The 21,495-nt window shown below is 36.7% G+C and overlaps 2 protein-coding genes across 3 annotated transcripts in view; one reads left to right on the top strand and one right to left on the bottom strand.

The window, feature by feature from the left end:
* Positions 1–860: 860 nt before the first annotated feature.
* Smp_000740.1 lies at positions 861–6,777 on the top strand (the record flags this gene model as incomplete). 2 transcript variants are annotated; one of them, XM_018795227.1, is made up of 6 exons in its annotated part: positions 861–930; positions 970–1,309; positions 1,348–1,383; positions 1,414–1,729; positions 2,263–2,474; positions 6,187–6,777. In XM_018795227.1, the coding sequence occupies 6 exons, from the start codon at positions 905–907 to the stop codon at positions 6,487–6,489; spliced, it is 1,233 nt and encodes a 410-aa protein (XP_018649561.1). The 2 variants fall into 2 exon arrangements, with proteins under 2 accessions (XP_018649561.1, XP_018649562.1); XM_018795228.1 differs by having other exon boundaries at positions 905–930; positions 1,348–1,729; positions 6,187–6,489.
* A 4,915-nt stretch (positions 6,778–11,692) lies between these two features.
* The window catches only part of Smp_000755 (family M13 non-peptidase homologue (M13 family)), a gene marked incomplete at its 5' end in the record, with an annotated part of 71,888 nt that continues 62,085 nt past the window's right edge, over positions 11,693–21,495 (bottom strand). The window contains 4 exons of the mRNA XM_018795226.1: positions 11,693–12,064; positions 15,482–15,561; positions 16,925–17,029; positions 21,080–21,151. Coding sequence (XP_018649560.1) covers positions 11,962–12,064; positions 15,482–15,561; positions 16,925–17,029; positions 21,080–21,151 — 360 coding nt within the window. The 3' untranslated portion in view covers positions 11,693–11,961. The remainder of the gene's footprint in view (positions 12,065–15,481; positions 15,562–16,924; positions 17,030–21,079; positions 21,152–21,495) is intronic.

Raw genomic sequence — 21,495 nt, 5'->3', positions numbered from 1 at the left:
GGATGATCTCAACGCATGGATGGACGGGTGTTCACTAGAAGTGAATCCTAACAAGAGTGTGGTGATGCAATTAGAAAACTATGATGACTCGTATTACGATACAATATGCGGATTCGTGTTACCGAAAGTAAGAAACTACAAAGAATTAGGAGTCATACTTAGCAACGATCTCAAAACTATCAATCACTGTAAGGCTGCTGCCGCAAAAGGCTATAGGGTATTATGGTCTATTCGTAGATCTTTCCAGTATTTGGATGAGGGAATGTTTAGATTATTATACTGGACTTTCGTACGACCACATTTGGAATATGGGATTCAAGCAGCGAGTAATTGTTTCAAATATGGGGTGTATATGCTGGAACGAGTCAAACGACGAGGGACTAAAATGGTAAAAGGTCTATCTAACCTATCTTATGAAGACATACTGAAACACCTCAACAATGACCTTGGTAGTATTATGTTTCATCTTTTCCCTCTGTGTGGGACTGATCATTTGAGAGGACATTCTAAGAAAGTTCGAAAACCGAGATCAAATTGTCTACGTATGGAGTTTCGTTTCTCATACCGAATTTCTGGAATTCTCTAACAGAACACGTAATATCAGCACCTCCAGTCGGTATATTGAAAACGGGCTTGGTCCTCCACAGGTTAACAAATTACAAGGATCAATATAGGTCAACGGACCTCCCATCATTATTACTAAAGACTGGAAGTAATGCACCAAGGTAAAAAATAAGTGACTTTTAGAGTTAATAAACATTTAATTGTTCATGCTTCATAGTGTTACAGGACCAAAATATTCAAAATTTTATTTTCGGCATTGTTTGGTTATTTTTTTACAGGCGTGACTGAACATAGACATTGGAGATTGAATTAGGAGTGCCAAGTTTTGATTGCTTACCTAATGTCTCAGGAAGCTACGATCATAGCGTAAGTTGGTTCTTTTCGTTTAATATTTTCGAAATTCAGAGTTGATAATAGTGATTACATGAGGAATGGGGACTTCTTCCCAACACGTCTGCAGGCGCAAAATGATGCTGTCGGTTTGATCTGCCAGAGCAAGCGTCAACGTAATCCAGAAAATACCATTGGTTTGTTGTCCCTTGCAAACACCGAAGTACTTTGTACGCTAACAAATGATGTGAGTAAGATATACAATCGTTTACACCTTGTGGAGCCAAAGGGCAGGATTATTTTCTGCTCATCAATAAGGATAGCCCACCTCGCACTTCGTCATCGACAATTGAGACATCAGAAAATGAGGATCGTATGTTTCATCGGTAGTCCCATATTAGAAGATGAAAAAGAAGTGAGATCATTCCTTAAGCTAACAACGTATGTGTCTAGTTGACTAGGCTTGCCAAGCGTCTCAAAAAAGAGAAAGTAAATGTCGATATTATTAACTTTGGTGAGAATGAAACAAATGAGCAAAAGTTGTCAGAATTCATCGACACATTGAATGGAAAGGATGGAACAGGTTCTCACCTCATATCTGTTGCCCCGGGGACAGTCTTACACGATACTTTGATGACAAGCCCCGTTGTTGCTGGTGAGGATGGTTCTGGCATGGCTGGTGCCGGGTTAGGTTTGGAGTTTGGATTAGATGGGGCAGAAGATCCTGATTTACTCTATGCCCTCAGAGTATCAATGGAAGACCAGCGCATGCGTCAAGAACATGAGGTTAATGGAGATGGTAGTAATACTTCAGTTGTAGCAACATCGTTACCAGGTAATTAAAAATGAGTTTTGTTTTACAGGTAAATATCCATGGGTAGCGTCCAGAAAATATCTTAAAGGAATATTGGTTTCATTAAAATGTGTCCATTTCCATGGTTATCTAAAAAATGACTTCAATACTGTTCATACCGTTTTTCCTATTTGTTTACCTATTTGTTTAACTATATTCTACCAACTTATGTTCTGCCCATGCCAATGCTTCCAATTACTTTCTCGCATTAGCTAAAAGTGTATTGCCTGTATCTAATGAAGTTTTCTACTTACCTGGTAACAAATGCACCCTAACCGATTGACTGAAATATTAGCTCTGTCTTATTTTAAGTAAGACCCAAGCAGCGAGTAAATTATTGAGCGAGATAGGCGTAAGTCGGCAAAAATACTTTCTGCAAAACACTTTTTATGTGACCCTACTATTTGCATCTTAAAGGTTGAATGTAGGCCATTGACTTCGCTCTGGGCTCCACATTGCTTCACCTCACTTTTTGTAATCTGGACTTGAATCTTAGTTTGCTTGTGTTTTGCCAGCTGGGTCAGGAACGTCCGAAGAAGCTATGCTTCAGCAGGCTTTGGCTATGTCAATGCAAATGAATAATACCGAGTCTTCATCCTTGCCTATGGATATCGATCTGGCAGCTATGTCAGAAGAAGATCAGATAGCATATGCACTGCGCATGTCTTTACAACAGATGGGAGAGGAAACGACTCAACCTACCACCACTACATTGGAGTCCGACAAGGTTAGGTTATCTTATTTGTGTGTTTGAATTGTATATATTGGACACATCACAAGTCCTTGTATTTCAGCTTCACCTGCATTTTCTCTGGGATCTAGTGATACTACGCGGTTTCCCCTAAGGTACATGGAGTGTGACTCCGACTGTTATTCAGTGACTGGAGGTTTTGTGCTTTGATGAGCTTTCGAACTTGGCTTAATATCAGATTATTGTGTCCAATTACTATTGCATAAATAACAGTGACGCTGTTTTACCAGTAGCATAAGCCAAGAGTTGTGTTTAGTTTAAAAGCTATCAGATCTCCCTCGCTTCCTTGTTGGTTTATAGTCTAGGATAAAAGTAATTCTATATATGCATGAATTATAGCCATATTACTTGCCATAAAAAGCGTGATTCAGCTGTCAAGCACAGTCCGGTAGTAATGTCTCATTGAAAAAGATACGTAACAAACCTCACTTCTCTGTACTTGGGCCAAAACTAACAACAAGCTACCACTTGGTGCAAGTACATCAGACGACTAATGTCAAAAATACCCATTTCCATTTCTATTGAACTTTTTCGCAGATATTCCCTCAAGAAGTAACTCCATCCAATCGCTTACGGACTACTTCACTAATTCTGTTAGAATAATGTGCACAACCAACTTCCTATAAGTTTACAATATTGACGTAGTATACTGGCAAGTGATTTGGGGATACTTTAATCTATTCAAACACAAAATATTCTTGGTTCGTTAGCGTCTATTCACTAAATTTGATGTGACGCAACTCAGCAAGTAAATATATGTGTACTGGGCTTCGTACCACACTTTAGTCAACAGCACTACCCAATAACAAACCAAAGTGACGCTTGTGACTAACCAACTAGTTGGTGACCGACCCATCGAACCCCTAAATCATCGCGCTCATACCTGGCTGAACATTTATTTATTTAAACATATAAATATTGGCACAAAGAGGCACGAGATATATATGCGCCGCACAAATTTCATTTGATTTGTGTGAGGGCTGTGATACTGCCCAGGTGCCCAAACTGAAGCATTAAGGAGTGGATTAGTTATGTGCATCAACTACTTACGTTTGGAATCTCATCACTCAACAGACTTTTGGCTAGTGTGATTTCGTCACAGACTCACTACCGAAAATGGAAAATAAGTAATTTTCATAACGTTAGTTCGCCAGTGTCTACAAATTATTACCAGCAAATAAGTATACTTTATTTAGGGCGTAAAGTGCCAGGTAACAGCCATAAACCAGTTGATTCGATGGCCTAGCCACTATAGCTCTATTAAGTTATCTTGATAAGCAAGCCCGAAGTCCGACAGCGAAGTCGTACTGCTGACTGTAGTGGGGGGTGACAACAGTAAGGTGTTTCCCTCAGACAGTCTGCATTTGCAGCAATGCTGCCTCACAACGGAATGGGTTAGAAAAGGTCGACTATAGAAATGTTACACCTCACCTTACCTCATGGGTTTCCGTTTCTGGCGGTAAGACCTAAAATGATGAGCTAACACATCAAAAACCCACAAAAGGCCGTGTGCCACCGTTTTTAAGTGGTTGTCTCTTAAACTTCGGGGTCACGCTCCCAGGTCGTTAAGACCGTCACTAATTCAGCTTTTTCGGGTCCTCGAAGTAATATTCTTCCACGGTGTAGGAAATCGGGACGTGATTGTCACATTCTTAACTCTATTGGCACTCGAGGTCATTTTATTGACGACTAATAATTCTTCCATCCGTACAACTAACTCTCCCTGTATATCATTCTCACCACGCGCCACCAATACTAATGATTCGAGTTCATGAAATGTCATTCCTGGTCTTCTGAAACCAAGCTCTAAACTTCATTCTGGAGCTTTTAATGTTCGGACTTTGTGTCAAATTAAATAGCAGGTTTCTTTGGCTAGGACTCTAGAATCTCGGGCCATTGATGTACGCTGCGTCTCCAAAACGCATATATAGGATCCAAGTACGGTCATCCATTTGACCTCACCTTGTCAGTATAAAAATACGGCATAACTTACCCTACGAGTATGTGGAGATCCCACTGGTACTTTCCATGTTCTCGCTGGTGTAGGCATGGCACTACACTTTAAAGCAGAACAGGCTCTGTTAGACTGTATTCCAATAAACAATCGCTTGTGAGCTGTCTGACTAAATGGGATAGCAAGGATTCAGGAAAATAGGGACACCGTTTCCTTCTCGTTGACTCTGTCTATCCTCTCACTGATTGCGTCTCGGACGAAGTTAAAGATAAATTTCATAGGAAGCTGTCCAACCTCCTTCAAAAACTAAACGTTCTGATGTTGTAAAAGTGACGGGTGATTTTAGTGCTCAAATAAACTAAACCGGACTGGGAGGTACTTAGATTGATCGTACGATGTTGTGGTTCAGCGAACAAATAGTGGCGACCGTCCGTTGCAACTGTGCTCAGATGACCGTCTGTTTCTGGCGAACACCAAATTTAAACATAAGAGAAACATCGGCTGACGTGGCGACTTTCAGACTCGACTCATTGATGGACTCAAATAAGTCACATTACCATTATCTATCATTGGAGGGACTCGATGGAACTGTCGCTCATTCTTGAGCACATGTTCAGACTGGTCATGCTCCAGTTCAGGCACGTTATTTTGTGTCTTACTGAACGTAGAAAAGCCTCAGCATGAAAACCCCTTAGAGTCCAACTTAATGATAAAAATGAAGAATTTTTGAGCGAACAATTGTTTTCAATAAATACATCATCAGGCTCTACAGTTTTAAGTCTATAATTATGATATTTTACGAAGGTAAAAATGAGGCACGTATTAATTAATTTGACAATGTTATATGCTAAAATTGGTGAACGTTTGCATCTATTACGACATATATACTTCAAAATTGTGTTATTCGATCGTCTGCCTGGATCATTGATTGTACAAAATATGTGTATTCGAAATCCTTTCTCGTATTTAACCTATTTTAATTCCGTTATTCACTATCGCCAGTTAAGTTGATGATTATATACGAGGATAGCCAGGATGTATATTTCAATAACATACGATCTTATTGTAGTCAGACACCAGGCCACTAAACATTGCTCGTGTATTTTGGGACCACGTAGTAAACAGTGCCTGAGTTAAGAATAGAGTACCAGGTAAAGATGGGAAATCGATTGATGAGGTAGTGAATCTCTATCAACTGAGGTGGTTGGAATATTTGTTACATGTGCTCAACCACCGCTTATCTTGATGCGGCTGTCTTCTGGTGCAGGAGTAGGCTGGGAGAAAGTTCAAGGCAATCAAACCACAACATGGCATCGGTCTACGAATTCACTGACGACTAGACTTAGCCATGTTAATAGGTGTAGATTACTTGCTTGGGGTCCGTGTGATCATCGTAAATGATACTTCTCAAAGTCATCCACAGTGGGGTAGGTCCATTCACTACTGAATCTTGAAATCATATACCCTGCTTCTTTTTCTACTATTACTGATGTTGTTGCTACTATTGGATCTAGTAATCTTATCCGGCAGTGCTAATGTGGTGTGACTTGAGCAGACCCATATGTGTTAGATTCTACGATGTTTATGACTAACTTACTTATTGTTGTATTTCTGCGGACTAATCAGAAGGGTTTAAATAAGAAGCAGCCAGTTAATGTTTTTGTTAACAATTTAGTTAGTGGTTTTATTTCTTTGAATTTTCATAATTGCTCTATAATGTCTCACTTTCAACAGACTATTGTTGAACCCTCTGGTGTGGCTATGGATATAGATCAGACTCCAACTAAAGTTACTGAAAATCCAAATTTATCTTCTAGTTCCGGTACATTGGCAGCTGCAACATCAGCTGTTCCTACATCTGCTGACTTGGATGTTATGTACGATGCTGAATTTTTGGAATCTGTTTTACAAAGTTTGCCTGGTGTGGATACTCAGAATGAAGATGTTCGCAAGGCTATAAATGCTCTAACTAAGTCCCAGTCACAGCGAGGTTCAAAGAAAGATGAAAAAGAAGATGAGGATAAGCAGAATAGTTAAGGAACAGTGTATTGATTTTCAAATTCGCCGTGCGTGATTGTTTGGGTTCTTATTTTTGACACTGGTGAACATACACATTCTTAACTAAAATTATTGCGCCTCATCCGTCTGTTTTATTACTTAGAAAGTAAATATCATTAAAAAAAGTGATTTGCAATGTTTTTTTATGTGATTTACTTGTTTACAGTTTTAAGCGTTTAAAGTGATGATTCCTTTTCGTTTTCGTCAGTTTGTAATATCTATCAGTTATCTATTTGTATAACATTCAATACATATACGACACAACAACTAGGAGGGGTATTTTTACATTTACCTCTTGTTCGTTGCTACATTTATTGTCAAATTACAAGTATCCCTTAAATGCTGAAACTACAACACCATAACTACGTGTTTGTAAACCATCCTAATGCTGCATAAACAGTTGTAGGTAGGACGGTACTCAAATAGGTGATAAGAAGTTAAACAATATAGTTTGTCCGAACTATACCACATAACAGTAGATTGGACATATACACATATGTCCTAAGTTCTTTGTCATGATTAACTATTTGACGTTGGGTGGTCGTAGACTCCTGTAGTGATTTTAGGGTTGTTGTGACTTCCACACTCAAAAACAATGAGTTTACTGATTCAGGTGTTATGTATGTAATACGAAATACGTCACTTTTTTTCTCCGTACTTAACCCCTCCGTGATTATAAACCTAACACCACGAATAATAAATCTCAGTAGGTACATTATGGGGACATCTACAATACGAATCTGGGTAATGTTTTTAGTCGACTAATCGTAACTTATAAATGAAAAAGATTGTATATTTATTTATTTAAACACATAAATATTGGTACAAGGAAGCACCAGATAAATATGCGCCGCACAAATCTCATTTGATTTGTGTGAGGGCTGTGATACTGCCCAGGTGCCCAGACTGAAGCAGGCGGTTTTCCTATGGGGCCACACCCGGAGCCTTTGACCTGAAGGTCTAGTCCACAAGGCAGTGGAGCATCGTGAGGAGATGCAGTCCCATGGTGGCCGGTGACCAACGATTGATTCATACGCCATTTGTTCCCTCATCAGGGTACTGTAGCCAGTCCATGTGCACCATTGGTTTGGAATCAGGGTTTCCCAACTCCCCTAGGTGAACATACCGTGAACATTCCCCCAACCCGGTTAAAGCACCGTACATTGGCTTTTCGTCCTCTCAATTTGGTAAACAACAGTAATGCGACTGTGAGAAGGCAGTGAGTAGGACTTGTGTGGCAGACGCTATATATTCGCGTGGCCATGTGTTAGCATTTGGAGAAGGAGAGCGGACTCTCCCCACTCTCGGCCGTACCAGGGCATTTGGGGGCAAGTACTGACCGGGCCCGACGTTGCTTAACTGCGGTGATCGGACGAGAACCGGTGCTTTCAACGTGGTATGGTCGCCGGCTAGTTAGTAAGTTACTGAAATACGGGTTTACAATTGTGAAAGTACTAAGGTATCATGAACCAACTTAAATATACAAACAGGTGCTCCGCAGTATTGTTTTGAGTCTCAGAATTTCAATTCTACACCTGAAGGGTAAGCGCTTCACAATCTTTTGACTAATCAGTGTTGCATTATGTTAATTATTTGATCACTAGATATTATCCAGTGAATGTTAATGGAGCAGCATAACCGTTTTATATTACTGATTCATGGCATCTGTACACTGTGTATTTTAAACTGAGTTTGTAGCTCTTTTCAAATCTGAGGACTTATCTCATAAGCATGTACTTGATAATTTATTTACATTATCGTATTTGATGAGAAAAATTAGGTTCTAAATACTGGTTAAATATAATTCGTTTATTATCAAACAAAAAGTGTAATGTTAGGCAGTTACATGATTAGAGATCAACTGACGACTACACCTGTATTACCGAGACTATCAGTTCACATTCAAGTTCATTGGAAGTTTGATTCATGATATATAAGTTGATAACGGGAATTTTCGCCTTTAAGCCATCCGGCTTAGTGTTCACTCCAATTATTAGAGTTCACTTGAGTTGTGCGTTTTCATCAACCTAACTTATTAGATTTCTGCTGTTTATTATATAACCTAATATATGACAATTAAAATATTAACATACTTCAACGTTGTAAAGTTCATAGTCCATTCGTAAACGCCGAAAACAATAGAAAAAGTAGTAGTCTTATCAAACATATTAAACTCAGTTTAGTAAAGATTTAGGTAGGGAAGTCGTGATGTTTGCACAGGAAGAGTGATTGCACAACGGAACATTTGTTACCAAGTTACTCGGAAATCAATAATAGGTCGTATTTATTGATTTATAGTCAATTTTTATTTGCTAAAATAGTGTTCTATAGTAAGATAGAAAGGTACTAATTAATTTAAAAAAACTTGAAATGATATTTTGTCAACACTTGAAGATGCTTTAATCTAAGTAAACTCTACACAGTATGCCCAGAAATATATTTGTCTGAGTGAACCATGTAATGTCAATATTGTAAGCATTTATAATCTACTTGGTCTTATTCATAAATTAGTTATCGAGTATACCTTAACAATAATCATTCGGCAATATGACTGTTCTGCACTCTAGTTCTGTTATAAATTGTAGCCGAGTGGATGCCGTGTTAATGTATGACGTGACAAAACCGCCAATTAGAGAGCAGCGAATTATCGATCGGTCCAGTGACACACGAAACCCGCACGAGCAGTCTAGAGTACTTGTCGGGCCTGCTTTCTGCCTAGCCTAGCCAGTTGAGTCCAGAACAGCCTCTGCGGTATGAATCATTATATTTCAAACATATTGAGTTTATATACTAACATAACATTTGTACAAGATTTAGCCAAATGTGGCTGTGAATAGGGGAGATAGTAATTAAAATACAGGGCAAAATTCATGAATAGTAAGTCATAACAATAGTTTATAGTTCAAAATTATGCTTATAATAAGGGGATATGAATAGTTTAGTTAATTAACAATTATACAATAAAAATATACACATAGTATTGGTTCATAAATAGATCTCAAGGTTACCACTCATTATTGTTATCGGGGCATAACAGGTTCTTGGAAGCCATCTCTATTAGGAGATAAAGTCGAACCCTGGGGTTTGTTTGCTAGACCCGAACAATGAATACTCGTTGGTATTTCTACTCAAATATTTCATCATTTATTTTTACCTTACATTAGAAGTTACCTCTTAATACTTCCACACAATTATGACCTTTTGAATCTGGACGGTTAATTTAAGTGTGGGACTTTGAGAATTGTTTTACGATGATTCATTATATATTTTTCAAATATTTGGTTTTCTATATTTTTTATATTCCTTTAATTGTAGGCTTTAAAATAACTCAATAACTGTCGATATATGCTTTACTAGCTATAAATTACATTTAATTATGTGTCTGTTACTTAGATTTCTAGAAATAATCTAGTTATAAACAGATCGTCATTTTCTATTTATGATGAGTTGTGATCTTACAGTCAATGTTTATTATTACGAGTATTTTTAGTCGTAACAAAATAATAATCAAAGAAAGTCGGCTGGCTCTCTTAGTTTTATGATTAAGCAGGTTGAAGGCAGAAATAATTTCTGTGGGCTAATCAGCGTCAGTATACTTATCGAGCATAACGCATAAAACGGTTATCAGTGTTATTTGACTTGAAGTGGACTCAACAACCAGTGGTCCTGCTAAATACTTGTATAATGACTAAATTTATATCTTGACTACTTTCCTGTGTGTGGTCTTTAAACCTTTTGACTGTTGTGTCCGAATTTTATCTCGGATGTTCGCATTTAACGACAGACTGAATTTCTTCAGTTTCTAGTACATGGTAGCGTGCAAAATTAACTCACTGTATTTCGCGAAATGTGTTCTTACTCGTCTAATTTTTAGTAGGCCATTTATATGGTACATTTTGCCCCGACGTGCAATGTTTCATGGTGTAGGAGTAGGTTGGAAGAAAGCTAGGGGTGACCAGACCAAAACGTGGCACAAATCCATGAAGTCACTGACAAGTGGACTGGGCCATGTTGGTAGGTGTAGACTACCTGGTTGGGATTCGCGAGATGATAGCAACCGATGGTTAGAGACCTTGAATGACATGGCTCAAAATCGTTTGCAATGGCGAAGGTGCATCCATTCTTTGTGTTCTACCAAATTCTAATCTTCTGAATTCCTCATGTCTTTATCTTTTTCTCTTTCCAAATTTATTTCACTGTACTATACTCGTTCAATAATTTCTTCAAACCCTAATCTTTTGGATTTCTGATTATACTCCTACTACTTCTACCACTATGGGATTTGAATCGACAACTGCATCTCTGTGCTAATGTGGTATGGCAACTCGAACTGATGTACGTACGTACGAAGTTCTACGTTGTGACTGACTGACTGATATGGTACATTTGATTGCGATTCATCAGTTTAGATGTTTGATGCATATTATGAGATCTCATGATCCGTGCTTCTGTCCCGTGCGAAGTTGTAGATATATTCCACTAAGGAGTCTATAAGGATCAAACAATTGCCCGATGCCCCTATAGATTTCAATAGTTTCTTCAATTAGTTTTACTTTATGACGTAATTTTATGCGAGTGTAGTGTCGGTTGCTGTATCAGGCCAATTTATTGATCCTTCTTGAGTCACATTTTGACCTTGCTAATTATTCACTTGTCGACTTGACTAATTTTATGTGAGCGTATGTGTGTGCATTTTTTATCTTACTCATTATATGTTTGTAACTTATTTTTGTGTGACTATAAATATTCAGCAACACTTAATAAAAATGAGTTGGCTCACATGCTTTCTCCAATTCGTTTCACTTCGCTCCGTTTCTCTGACTATCTGTTCTGATCGATGATTGTACAAAATATACGCATTCAAAACTTCATTCTCGTATTTGACTTATTTAATTCCGTTATTCACTAATGCGAGTTAAGTCAATAATGATATGCGAGAATCGGCAACATGTATAAAACGATAACGATAATCACACGGTCAAATTAGAGTCAAATATTCACAGGCTACCAAAGTGGTTTGCTATTTCTTACAGCTCGACTCAGATTTGCGACTCGATGCATTATACTTTCACTTAATAAAATAAACAAATGAACTTCCAAAGGAATTGGGTTTAGTAAACTATAGTCTGTAAAATGTCGGCATATCAAGTATCTAAACATCGTATAGAGCCACCCCTTTCTTGTTAATTATAAGATAATATTAAAAAGGAAGTACAAATGTTTATAAAATTACAAAGAGATAGAAATGTTATCAATGCAAGTTTATGTAAACGATTTCTGGTGAATAGAGCTTAGAGCAATCAGATTGAATCACCGTTTCATTTAGATCATGTGTGAATATACAAATTGTTTTCAGTTTGGATTGATACTATAACGTAAAACTTTGTGTGTATGAATTAAAAATAAAACAATAATTGTTTTATGTGAAAATAGATTCATCGATAAATGCCACTAAAGTGCTGCACGGCAACGCTTTTTAGGATTCATCGGTGTTCCAACTGGACAATTGAAAGTATCAGAGAAATCCGGTAGCTCATTCATTATATGATTGACTCTATGACATCAGAAAAATTAATTAGATAAAGGCAGAAATTAGATAATTGCTTATGTTGTTTAATATAAGGGTTATTAAATATAGTGGTAAAAGTCAATTAACCCAAAGTGGGGTTGCGTAAACTCCGCCTGTAGCTCTTCTAGAGTTACTGCCGGTCCCAAGCCCGGGTGAAGGGGGAGGGTTGGGCATGGGGTTAGCGACCCCATCCCGTAGAAGACTAACTCGCTAAAAAACGCTAACCAGAAAAAATAATTCAAATCATTTAAACTCTGCCCGCGGACTTGAAGAAAGAATTATGACGCCTCAGGATGAAAGCCGAGATCCTTCGGAAGTCACGAGAGCGATGCCCCTTCTAACAACCATAGCAACAATTTTTATAGGTACATGGAACGTCCGAGCAATGTGGGAGACCGGGAAGACCAGTCAAATAGCAACGGCAACGAGGAGATACAAATTGGCAGTACTAGGAATCAGTGAAACTCATTGGACCCAAGCTGGACAACAAAGGTTAGATACGGGAGAGATGCTACTTTACTCCGGTCACGAAAAGTGCTCCACACACTCGAGGAGTTGCTCTAATGCTGTCTAGAGAAGCACGAAATGCACTTCTAGGATGGGAATCTCATGGATCCAGGATAATCATAGCATCATTCAAAACAAAGAAGGAGGGGATCACAATGAATGTTATCCAATGTTATGCACCGACCAATGATATCAACGACGACGATAAAGATCAGTTCTACTCGAGGCTGCAATCAATCATAGCTAAGTACCCAAGAAAGGACCTGACCATTCTGATGGAAGATCTAAATGCTTAAGTCAGAGTGGACAACACAGGATGTGAAGATATAGTTGGACGAAATGGACTGGGAGAGAGAAATGAATATGGGGAGAGATTTGCAAATCTATGTGCATTCAACAAATTGGTTATAGGTGGCACAATATTTCCACACAAACGCATACACAAAGGGTCTCTCCGAACCACACCGCAGAGAATCAGATAGATCATATTTGTATCAACAAAAAATTCCGAAGGGTCTCGTTGTATCAGACCACAGAAGAAATCAGGGATGGTCACCAGACAAATCGAGAGTGGGAAAGCAGAAGGATCAGACAACATACCAGCTAAAGTATTGAAGTCAAACATAGAAACAATTACAAACATACTTCATCTATTCAAGAAGATTTAGGAGGATAGACAAGTGCCGATGGACTGGAAAGAAGGATACCTCATCAAGATAACAAAGAAATTAAATATGAGCACATGTGAGAACAACACAGGCATCACACCAGTGTCAGTACAAGGAACATTTTTCAACAGAGTGTTTCTGGACCAGATGAAAGACGTAGTAGACGCCCAACTTCGGGATCAACAAGCTGGATTCCATAAGGATCGGTCGTGTACAAACTAAATTGCAACACTACGGGTCATCATTGAACAATCGGTTGAGTGGAACTTGTCACTATACATAAACTTCATTGAGTATGAGAAGGCGTTTGACAGTGTGGATAGGAGGGCCTTATGGAAAATTCTTCGACACTACGGTGTGTACCTGAAAAGATCGTTTAACGTCATACGGAATTCATACGACGGACTACTGTGTAAAGTAGTGTATGGAGGACAGCTGACAGACGCATCCGAAATGAGGATCGGAGTCAGACAGGGCTGCTTAAACTCAGCCTTCCTCTTATTTTGGTGATTGACTGGATTGTGAAGACCTCGACATCTGAGGGGAAGCAGGGAATACAATCGACATGTCAGAATCAATTAGACGATTTGGAATTCGCAGATAACCTAGCTCCCCTATCTCATACACACGACAAATACAGACGAAGACAACTAATTTAGCAACAGCCTCTGCATCAATAGGCTTCAACATACACAAAGGAAAAAGCAACATCCTCAACTACAACACGGAGAACGCCAAGCCAATCACACTTGACAACGAAACTCTGGAAGAGGTGGAAACATTCACGTACCTGGGAAGCATCATTGATGAACAAGGAGGATCTGATGCAGAATTAAAGGCGAGGATTGTCAAGGCAAGGACAACATTCCTACAATCGAAGAACGTATGGAACTCAAAACAACTGTCGTTTAATTTCAGAGTGAGGATCTTCATTACGAACGTCAAGACAAAACGTGGAGAACTACTACAACCATCATCTAAAATGTGCAATTATTTATAAACTATTGTCTGTTCGAGATACTGAATGTCTGTTGACCGTATACCATCAGCAACAGCCTACTGTGGGAGAGAACAAACGGCTTTCTAGTTGAAGAGGAAATTAGGAAAAGACACTGGAGGTGGATGAGACATACATTGAGAAAATCATCAAACAGCATCACGAGACGGGCGCTAACTTAGAATCCTAAAAGAAACGGAAGAGAGGAAGACCAAAGAGCACACTGTCCCGTGAATTGGAAGCAGACATGAAAAGGATGAATGGCAACTGGAGAGAACTGGAAAGGATTGCTGAGGACAGATTTGAATGGAGAATGCTGGTGAGCGGCCAATGCTCCTCCATGAGTGGTAACAGGCGTAATTAAGTAAGTAGTGTACGTCAATAATAAAGTACAGTATATGTGCTGATAAATGAATACCTACTATATATATTTTATGTAAATCTCATGTTTAAGACAAATGGATTCCTTTTTGTTTTCAACAAGATTTCAGTTTCGAGTTCTCTTGAATGCATTTACGTTTATTATTTAAATACACTTTCCAAATAATTTCGACTATAAGCACAATCAAGCTTATGACTGATGTTAACTAATCAGTCGAGCGATTATGCAAATGGTTAACATAAATGAGCTAATATGCCTAATATTAATTTTTAAGTTGAACCGTTTCCATAGTATGCAGTTGTGAACTTTCATCGAGTAAAATAACTAGATATATGACATGCATATCCGATCACTGTCTAATTTGACTTAGAATACTAGCCATAGATAGAAGGAAAGTTATGGTTGGTTTGTAAACTTAAGTATGTACACTTTCTGTTAGTTATTTGTCGGCTGGATAAATCTCCAACCCTGTATTTCCAGTTCTTTGCATACGTCGTATCTATTAATCATCGCTTAAAATATGAAGTAATGTATTAGGTAGTTACAAAGTTTCACGAACCACAACTTCCAAAGATATCGGTTTTCATTGGGACTTATTTTAGGTCGAATAAATTTACTAATGTGGCCAGTTATCACCCAACTGGAATGTTTTTCAAAATTGAACTTACATCGGAAATGAACCATTTCTATTTTCAAGAAAGATTTACCAATCAGTTTTTAAGATGTTTGAAATGATAATAATTCAATTTATGATTACATGAGAACATTACAGCAGTCCCCTCCTCATTCTTACGTCTAACTTTCATAAAATTGATACTTTTGATTGTATTAAAATGTACACTACTTACAAAACTTCATAAGGTGGTTGGGGTGTTCTTATAATCATTTGATAATATTCATCCCATAAATCCATATCATGACAAAATGTCTGGGAAGACAAATAAAAAAAAATTATGTTGAATATTATTCAAATATTTCATCATAAGCTGTTGATAACGGTTATAAATATTTTATAGTTCCTAAGCTCCATTGGGAGTAACAGGCGTAAGTAAGTAAGCTACCACATAGCCTTCATAGATTCAATCTTGGGCTACTTTTAGTTAGATCAACATTAAGCAGCTCTCGTTTTAGTATGGGACCCCTCAACAATGGGCAACTACGATAACAAATTGATGAAGATTAGGTATATATAACATTTGATACAGAATCAGTGGCTTGGAGGTTGAACGCTTCCAGGTTCGATCCCCTCTAGGATTGTGGATGCATTCCATTGAGGAATCCCATGCTAGAATGAAGGAGCTGTCCAGAGCTTTCCGGTTTTTTAATATTGGTCAGACTAATGCTAGTCCATGATGTAAACTACGGAAATTCAACCCTTTCTACAAATCACATATCAGAAAATTATTCAAAGTTTATCATTCACGTAATGTTAACCAACAGAAAACTTAGACAAGAATATTGTGAAAGTGTTTTATCATAGTACAGAAGTATCGGGCATTGAAAATGTGAACTGACTTTATTTCATTTTGACATACTTTATTACCATTGGTTTGAATAAATATTTTATAGATCTCTTGTATATTAGTCGATTGAGTTAGTAATAGTCAATCTACAGATTCTTTTTGTTGGTCCAAGGTATTAAAACTGACATCAGCAGAACAAGAAATCAACAAGATACGATTTATGGTAGAGGAAATAAAATCCAATCCATTAAAAAGAGCTAAACATAAAAGAAATAATCCTAAACGAATGAATATGGTAGAAGCTTGGAATGACACCAGGATTAGAATGAAAAGGAAGACGGAGTATGAATACAACTTTTTCACTGCGATTTATAATGGAGCCATGTAAATAAATGTCTTCGACCATAAACTACAGCTATTACGTAGGCACCAACTAAGGAATATAGACTTCGTTGAAGTTGACGAATTATTGATTATCATCATTGACATTTCTGTCATTTCAACATATTTAATCTTCGATTTATAAATTTCTTTTTATTATCTTGATGAGTCAACTTTAACTGATCAAAACTTGCATCAGGTCCCGTGTTATTACAAACTGAATGATTTTGTTGTGATATTCTACAGTCCTATAACTGAATACTCTTTGGGAACTTCTTGACTGGTGACCTATGAATAACAAAATCCAACGTGTACTACTAATAATAAAGTTAATTCAACAATATGATATGAATGTTTACAGGTGTCTTTGGTGAATAGCGTTGTCTCCAGTTTTATGTAGAAGAATTGAATCAATCACATAAATTTACATTTTTTGTGATTACTTACTTGTGCATATATCAAGTAGAATAATTGTTTGGAATTAAATGTAACTCCAGGTAAATTTCGTAAATATTTTTCGCCCGGTGAATCATTGATCCAATCTTCGAATGCCTATTGCAAAAAATAGGCAAAATATTGAGGGAAGATGGTGCTAATTGAAGTTTAAGTTCAATATTCAATAAATCACAGCTACAGTTAAACCGTAGCATAACTATCTTGCCTCATTTTATACGAATCTGTTTCTCAATCATATATCTTAAGATATTGTGAATAATTCCTAACTTCACTTTGACATCTGGATATCGCAAACTTTATTTTCTTCTAACCCCAACTATCCCAAAAGACGAATTTTCTAATGAAGATTTATCCGACTGATACTGTAGAAAGTTGATGTAAGCAAGTAGCACACGCGTACAAATATGTTTACAATCACTTAGGAATTAGGATTTAAAGCTAGCGGGAAAATAGAGTCTTTAAACTACGAAGAAATTTAAGGTAGTTCCTGTATGAAACTCGAAAAAATTCAGGATTAAGAAATAAAAATAGCACTATAATTAGTAAGTGTTTTTATGGGTCTGGACCTTCCTGTTGTTTATATCAAGGACTGCAATTGGTCAGTCTCTTTTAGCAAGCAAGCATCGTAAGTATTTTGCTTCAATATTGCCACTAAGTCATAATTATTTCAAGCAGTTTTGGTGGTGACTAGCAGTGGAATGCAAAATGAGCACTTTCTCATTAGTTCAATATACTTGTATCCTAGTGTTGATTCTCACACCAACACTTGGATTCGGTGTCTTTCAATTTAAACACCGAGCTAACTATCCACTGGTCTGCTGAGTTCAGACAGCTACGGCCTTGTGCAACAGAGATGAGTTTTATTACATTTGTAAGAGTTTGAATCTTCCTGTTAGGGTTAGAGAAAACTCAGACCATTATCAATGAAATAAGTAAACGAAAGAAATCCATTGATTTATTGAATAGAATATAGATGTTTCAGCAAAGAGAACATTCTTGTCCACGATATAATTTTCTGAAGTTGTATATTCGTACTTACGGACAGTTTTACATGATGTAGTGTGGTGTGGTCTACTTATATCCATATAAGTAGTATATGGTGTGGGTCAGACATAGAATGTATTTTGGCAGAAGACCGATGAGGAAAGAACTGAAATAAAACGCAAACGTCTGGAAAATGCATGAGCAATGGAATAAGAGAAGAAACAGTGAAGATTGAAACAATTGGTTGTTAATTTGCAAATTGACTGTTCATTGTTTGGTAATCAGAATTTAATGAGATAGTCTGTAATGTTTGCTTAAATACATTCGATTGTCCCCATCTAGTGTTCTGTTCATTACAGTAGTTTATAGTAAAATGTTATAATATTGTAAGATTAATCTATGAAGTCTCTTTGATTAAAATAAAAAAAAAGGTTGGTAAAGGAAATTAAGTGAGAGCAGAGTGAACAAAAATAAAATCAAATTTTTTTCGTATCTGATTTAAACGTATTTTTGTGTATTTTATGAAATACGTTATTGAACTTCATTACTCCCTTAATTTATGTTAAATGTTTGGAAGAAAAATAGATTGTTTGTATAGTGAAAGTTTTTAATGCATTTTTGTTAACATAATTGTTATATTCTATGGCCCGTCACATATCATGTGACAAAATCGCTAATCAGAATACCAACTTATGTGACTTTGTCTTTGTGCTAAACTAATGACACGTCAACCATCACTAGCAGTCTTGAGTCATGTCTGGACCTATACCTGTCCTCTGTATAGTAGTCAGTTAGTCGGCTACAAAGTAGGATTACGCACATGTATGCTTACGTCGAAGTTGCCATAACCTCATTAGCACAACAAGATGAACATCCAATTCACAGAAGTAGTTAATTTAATGGAGGTAATATATAAAAGAAAGATTGTATATAAGGATATAATACAGGAAGAAAGAATTAGTTCGTAGAAAGGTACAAAGCAATTTTAATCTCACGGTTTAAGGACAGACAAAGGGTGCACAAATCAGCGACATTTTGATCGATTCTGAGCCATATCACCCAGAGTCTCCGAACATTGGTTACGATAATCATGAGGACCCCAACCAGGTAGTCTGCATTTACCAACATGGCTCAGATTAGAGGTTAGTGACTTCGAGGACTGATGCCACATTATGGTTTGGCAGCCTCTAACTCCCTTCCAATCATCCCCTACACTAGTCAGCATAGCGCGTCGTGGTAATCGGTCTTCAGGCATACGTAACACGTGGCCCAACCATCTCAGTCGATGAAGATTCATGACCTCATCAAATGATTTATCATCATTCCTTAATACCCTGATTCTAACCTCACTATTACTTACCCGACGATCCCAGCAGATGCTGGCAATATTTACAAGACATCTGTGATCAAATACTAGTAATCTACGAGTACCTTCTACTCTTAATGACCACGTTTCGCAGCCATAAAGTAGAACAGAGCGAACTACTACACAGTACACTCGTCCCTTAATTGATAGACAGATATCTCATCTTCGCCATAGGTGACGTAAGTTGGCAAAAGCCAAACGAGCTTTTTGAATCCGTGCTGAGAATTTGTAACTTCTCTACTAGCCCAGCCCGTTCAGTCCAGAACACATACATCAGCCTCCGTTATATGAATTGTATACTTCAGAATACGTAGTTTATATACAAACAGACGAAACCGCATCACACCATTAAATGAAAAGTATTAGGTATACAAGATCAAGCCAAAAGTGGCTATGAGTATGGGAGAACGTAACTATTAGTTTGGAAATAAATTAAGAGCAGGAAATCGTAGAACAGCAGTGAACAGGTCAAATGAAAACTTATGATAAAAGGAATATTATTATATACGATCTAGTTACTTAATAATTATGCGATAAGAGTGTATATATAAAACCTGGAAGTTATCACTCATTTATTCTTCGTTTGGACATAACAATAACCTATTGCATATCTAGTACAACAAACAGATAGTTTAAATAAATGTTTCAACTAATCAGTGAGTATAAGCACAGATAGTTAGTATTACTTGTTGCTTCCAATAAATGTTAAATATTGTGATAATACTTATGATTTCAGGAATTTTACCTCACCCATACAGAATTCGAAGTTAAAGCCTCACGTATAAGTAGTAAAATGAGAATAGGTTAAAGGTCAAATCAAATGAAATAATTTAAATAATGTTTCGTTTGTTCTTTTGAATGGGTTTTACCTAGTGAATGCAAAATGCCATCGTCCCATATGTTGAACCTCTCATCCTTCTTTAGCACCAACTCCCTTTTCAGTATGTTTTGGTCTTGTTTTGTTTTTATTATTACTTTGTAAATTCAAACCGAAATCAGTTACGATTATCCTCTAACAACTCTTCATGATCATTGTTCAATCGTTAATATGACCTAGGCGTTTTTCTTTTTTCTCATACCTGTCAAGTGAACAATTATCTTTTATAATTCTGACCTGTAAATTATTATCATCCTCCAATTCTTCTTTAATCCCCTCATCGTTACGCAAACCCTTTTGATAACTGAAATCTCGAATCACTTTATGATATACTATTTTCTACCTTTCTATAGACTGAAATATTTATCACACAACTAGAACTACGGGTGTACAGATTAACTAAATGATTTCGTAGAAAATAAAATTTTCTTATTTTATTCAATGACAGTGGGTCGCTTTAATCACAACCGTATTTAATTTTGATTTTGCATATGAGAAGAAAAATTAACGTGTAATCCACTTGCTTAGTATAAATTTAGTTACTCGGCTTCGAGGTACACCATTTCTATATGAGGTTTGGTGATATGATGTAGTTCTCTTTGACAAAATGGATGAAATGAAGTTCAGATCTGCAATTTATTGGTTGTAGATTTCGTTTATTAACTGCTGTGGTACAGCTTTTTGGTTTTATTGAGTTTGAAGCAATTAGTCTCTTTGATAAATTTTGATAGTGTAATAAGAAGGCAAACCGACGTAGTTAAAAAGGCTGATAATGTTTATTAAATACTTGGCGATTACTTGGTTTCTTTTATTCAGAGAAGTTATAGAGAAATGTTGTCTCATAAGTTGTGATTTATTTCGTCGATGAACTATTTTTTATTTGGTATTAAAAAGAGTTATCGAAAATAAAAATACTTACAGATCTAGCAATATCTAATCCAGATGCTTCATTAATAACTGAACGTGTGATTTTCTTGATGTCATCACTCATTGATGACATAACCTGTAAAATAGAATAGCTAATTAGAGTTGGTGGAGAAGATTTGTAGCTCAGGTGGGTGATTTTGATGTTGGTTTGTTCTCTGAGCTGGGTGGTTTGGTCGTGGAGCTTTCATCGTCCTTCTGAACGACATCATCAGCACATTCTTTCTGTTCGCTTGTTTTTTTTTTTTTTTTTTTTTTTTTTTATTTTTTTTTTTTTTTTTTTTTTTTTTTTTTTTTTTTTTTTTTTTTTTTTTTTTTTTTTTTTTTTTTTTTTTTCGTTTTTTTTTTTTTTTTTTTTTTTTTTTTTTTTTTTTTTTTGGTTTTTTTGAGGTTTTTTTTTTTTTTTCTTTT

The sequence above is a fragment of the Schistosoma mansoni genome, chromosome 1 (genome assembly GCF_000237925.1).
Source record: "Schistosoma mansoni strain Puerto Rico chromosome 1, complete genome".
In the NCBI taxonomy this organism is placed as follows: Eukaryota; Metazoa; Platyhelminthes; class Trematoda; order Strigeidida; family Schistosomatidae; genus Schistosoma; species Schistosoma mansoni.
The sequence above is the reverse complement of the archived record's forward strand: the minus strand, read 5'-3'. Positions and strand labels throughout refer to the sequence as shown.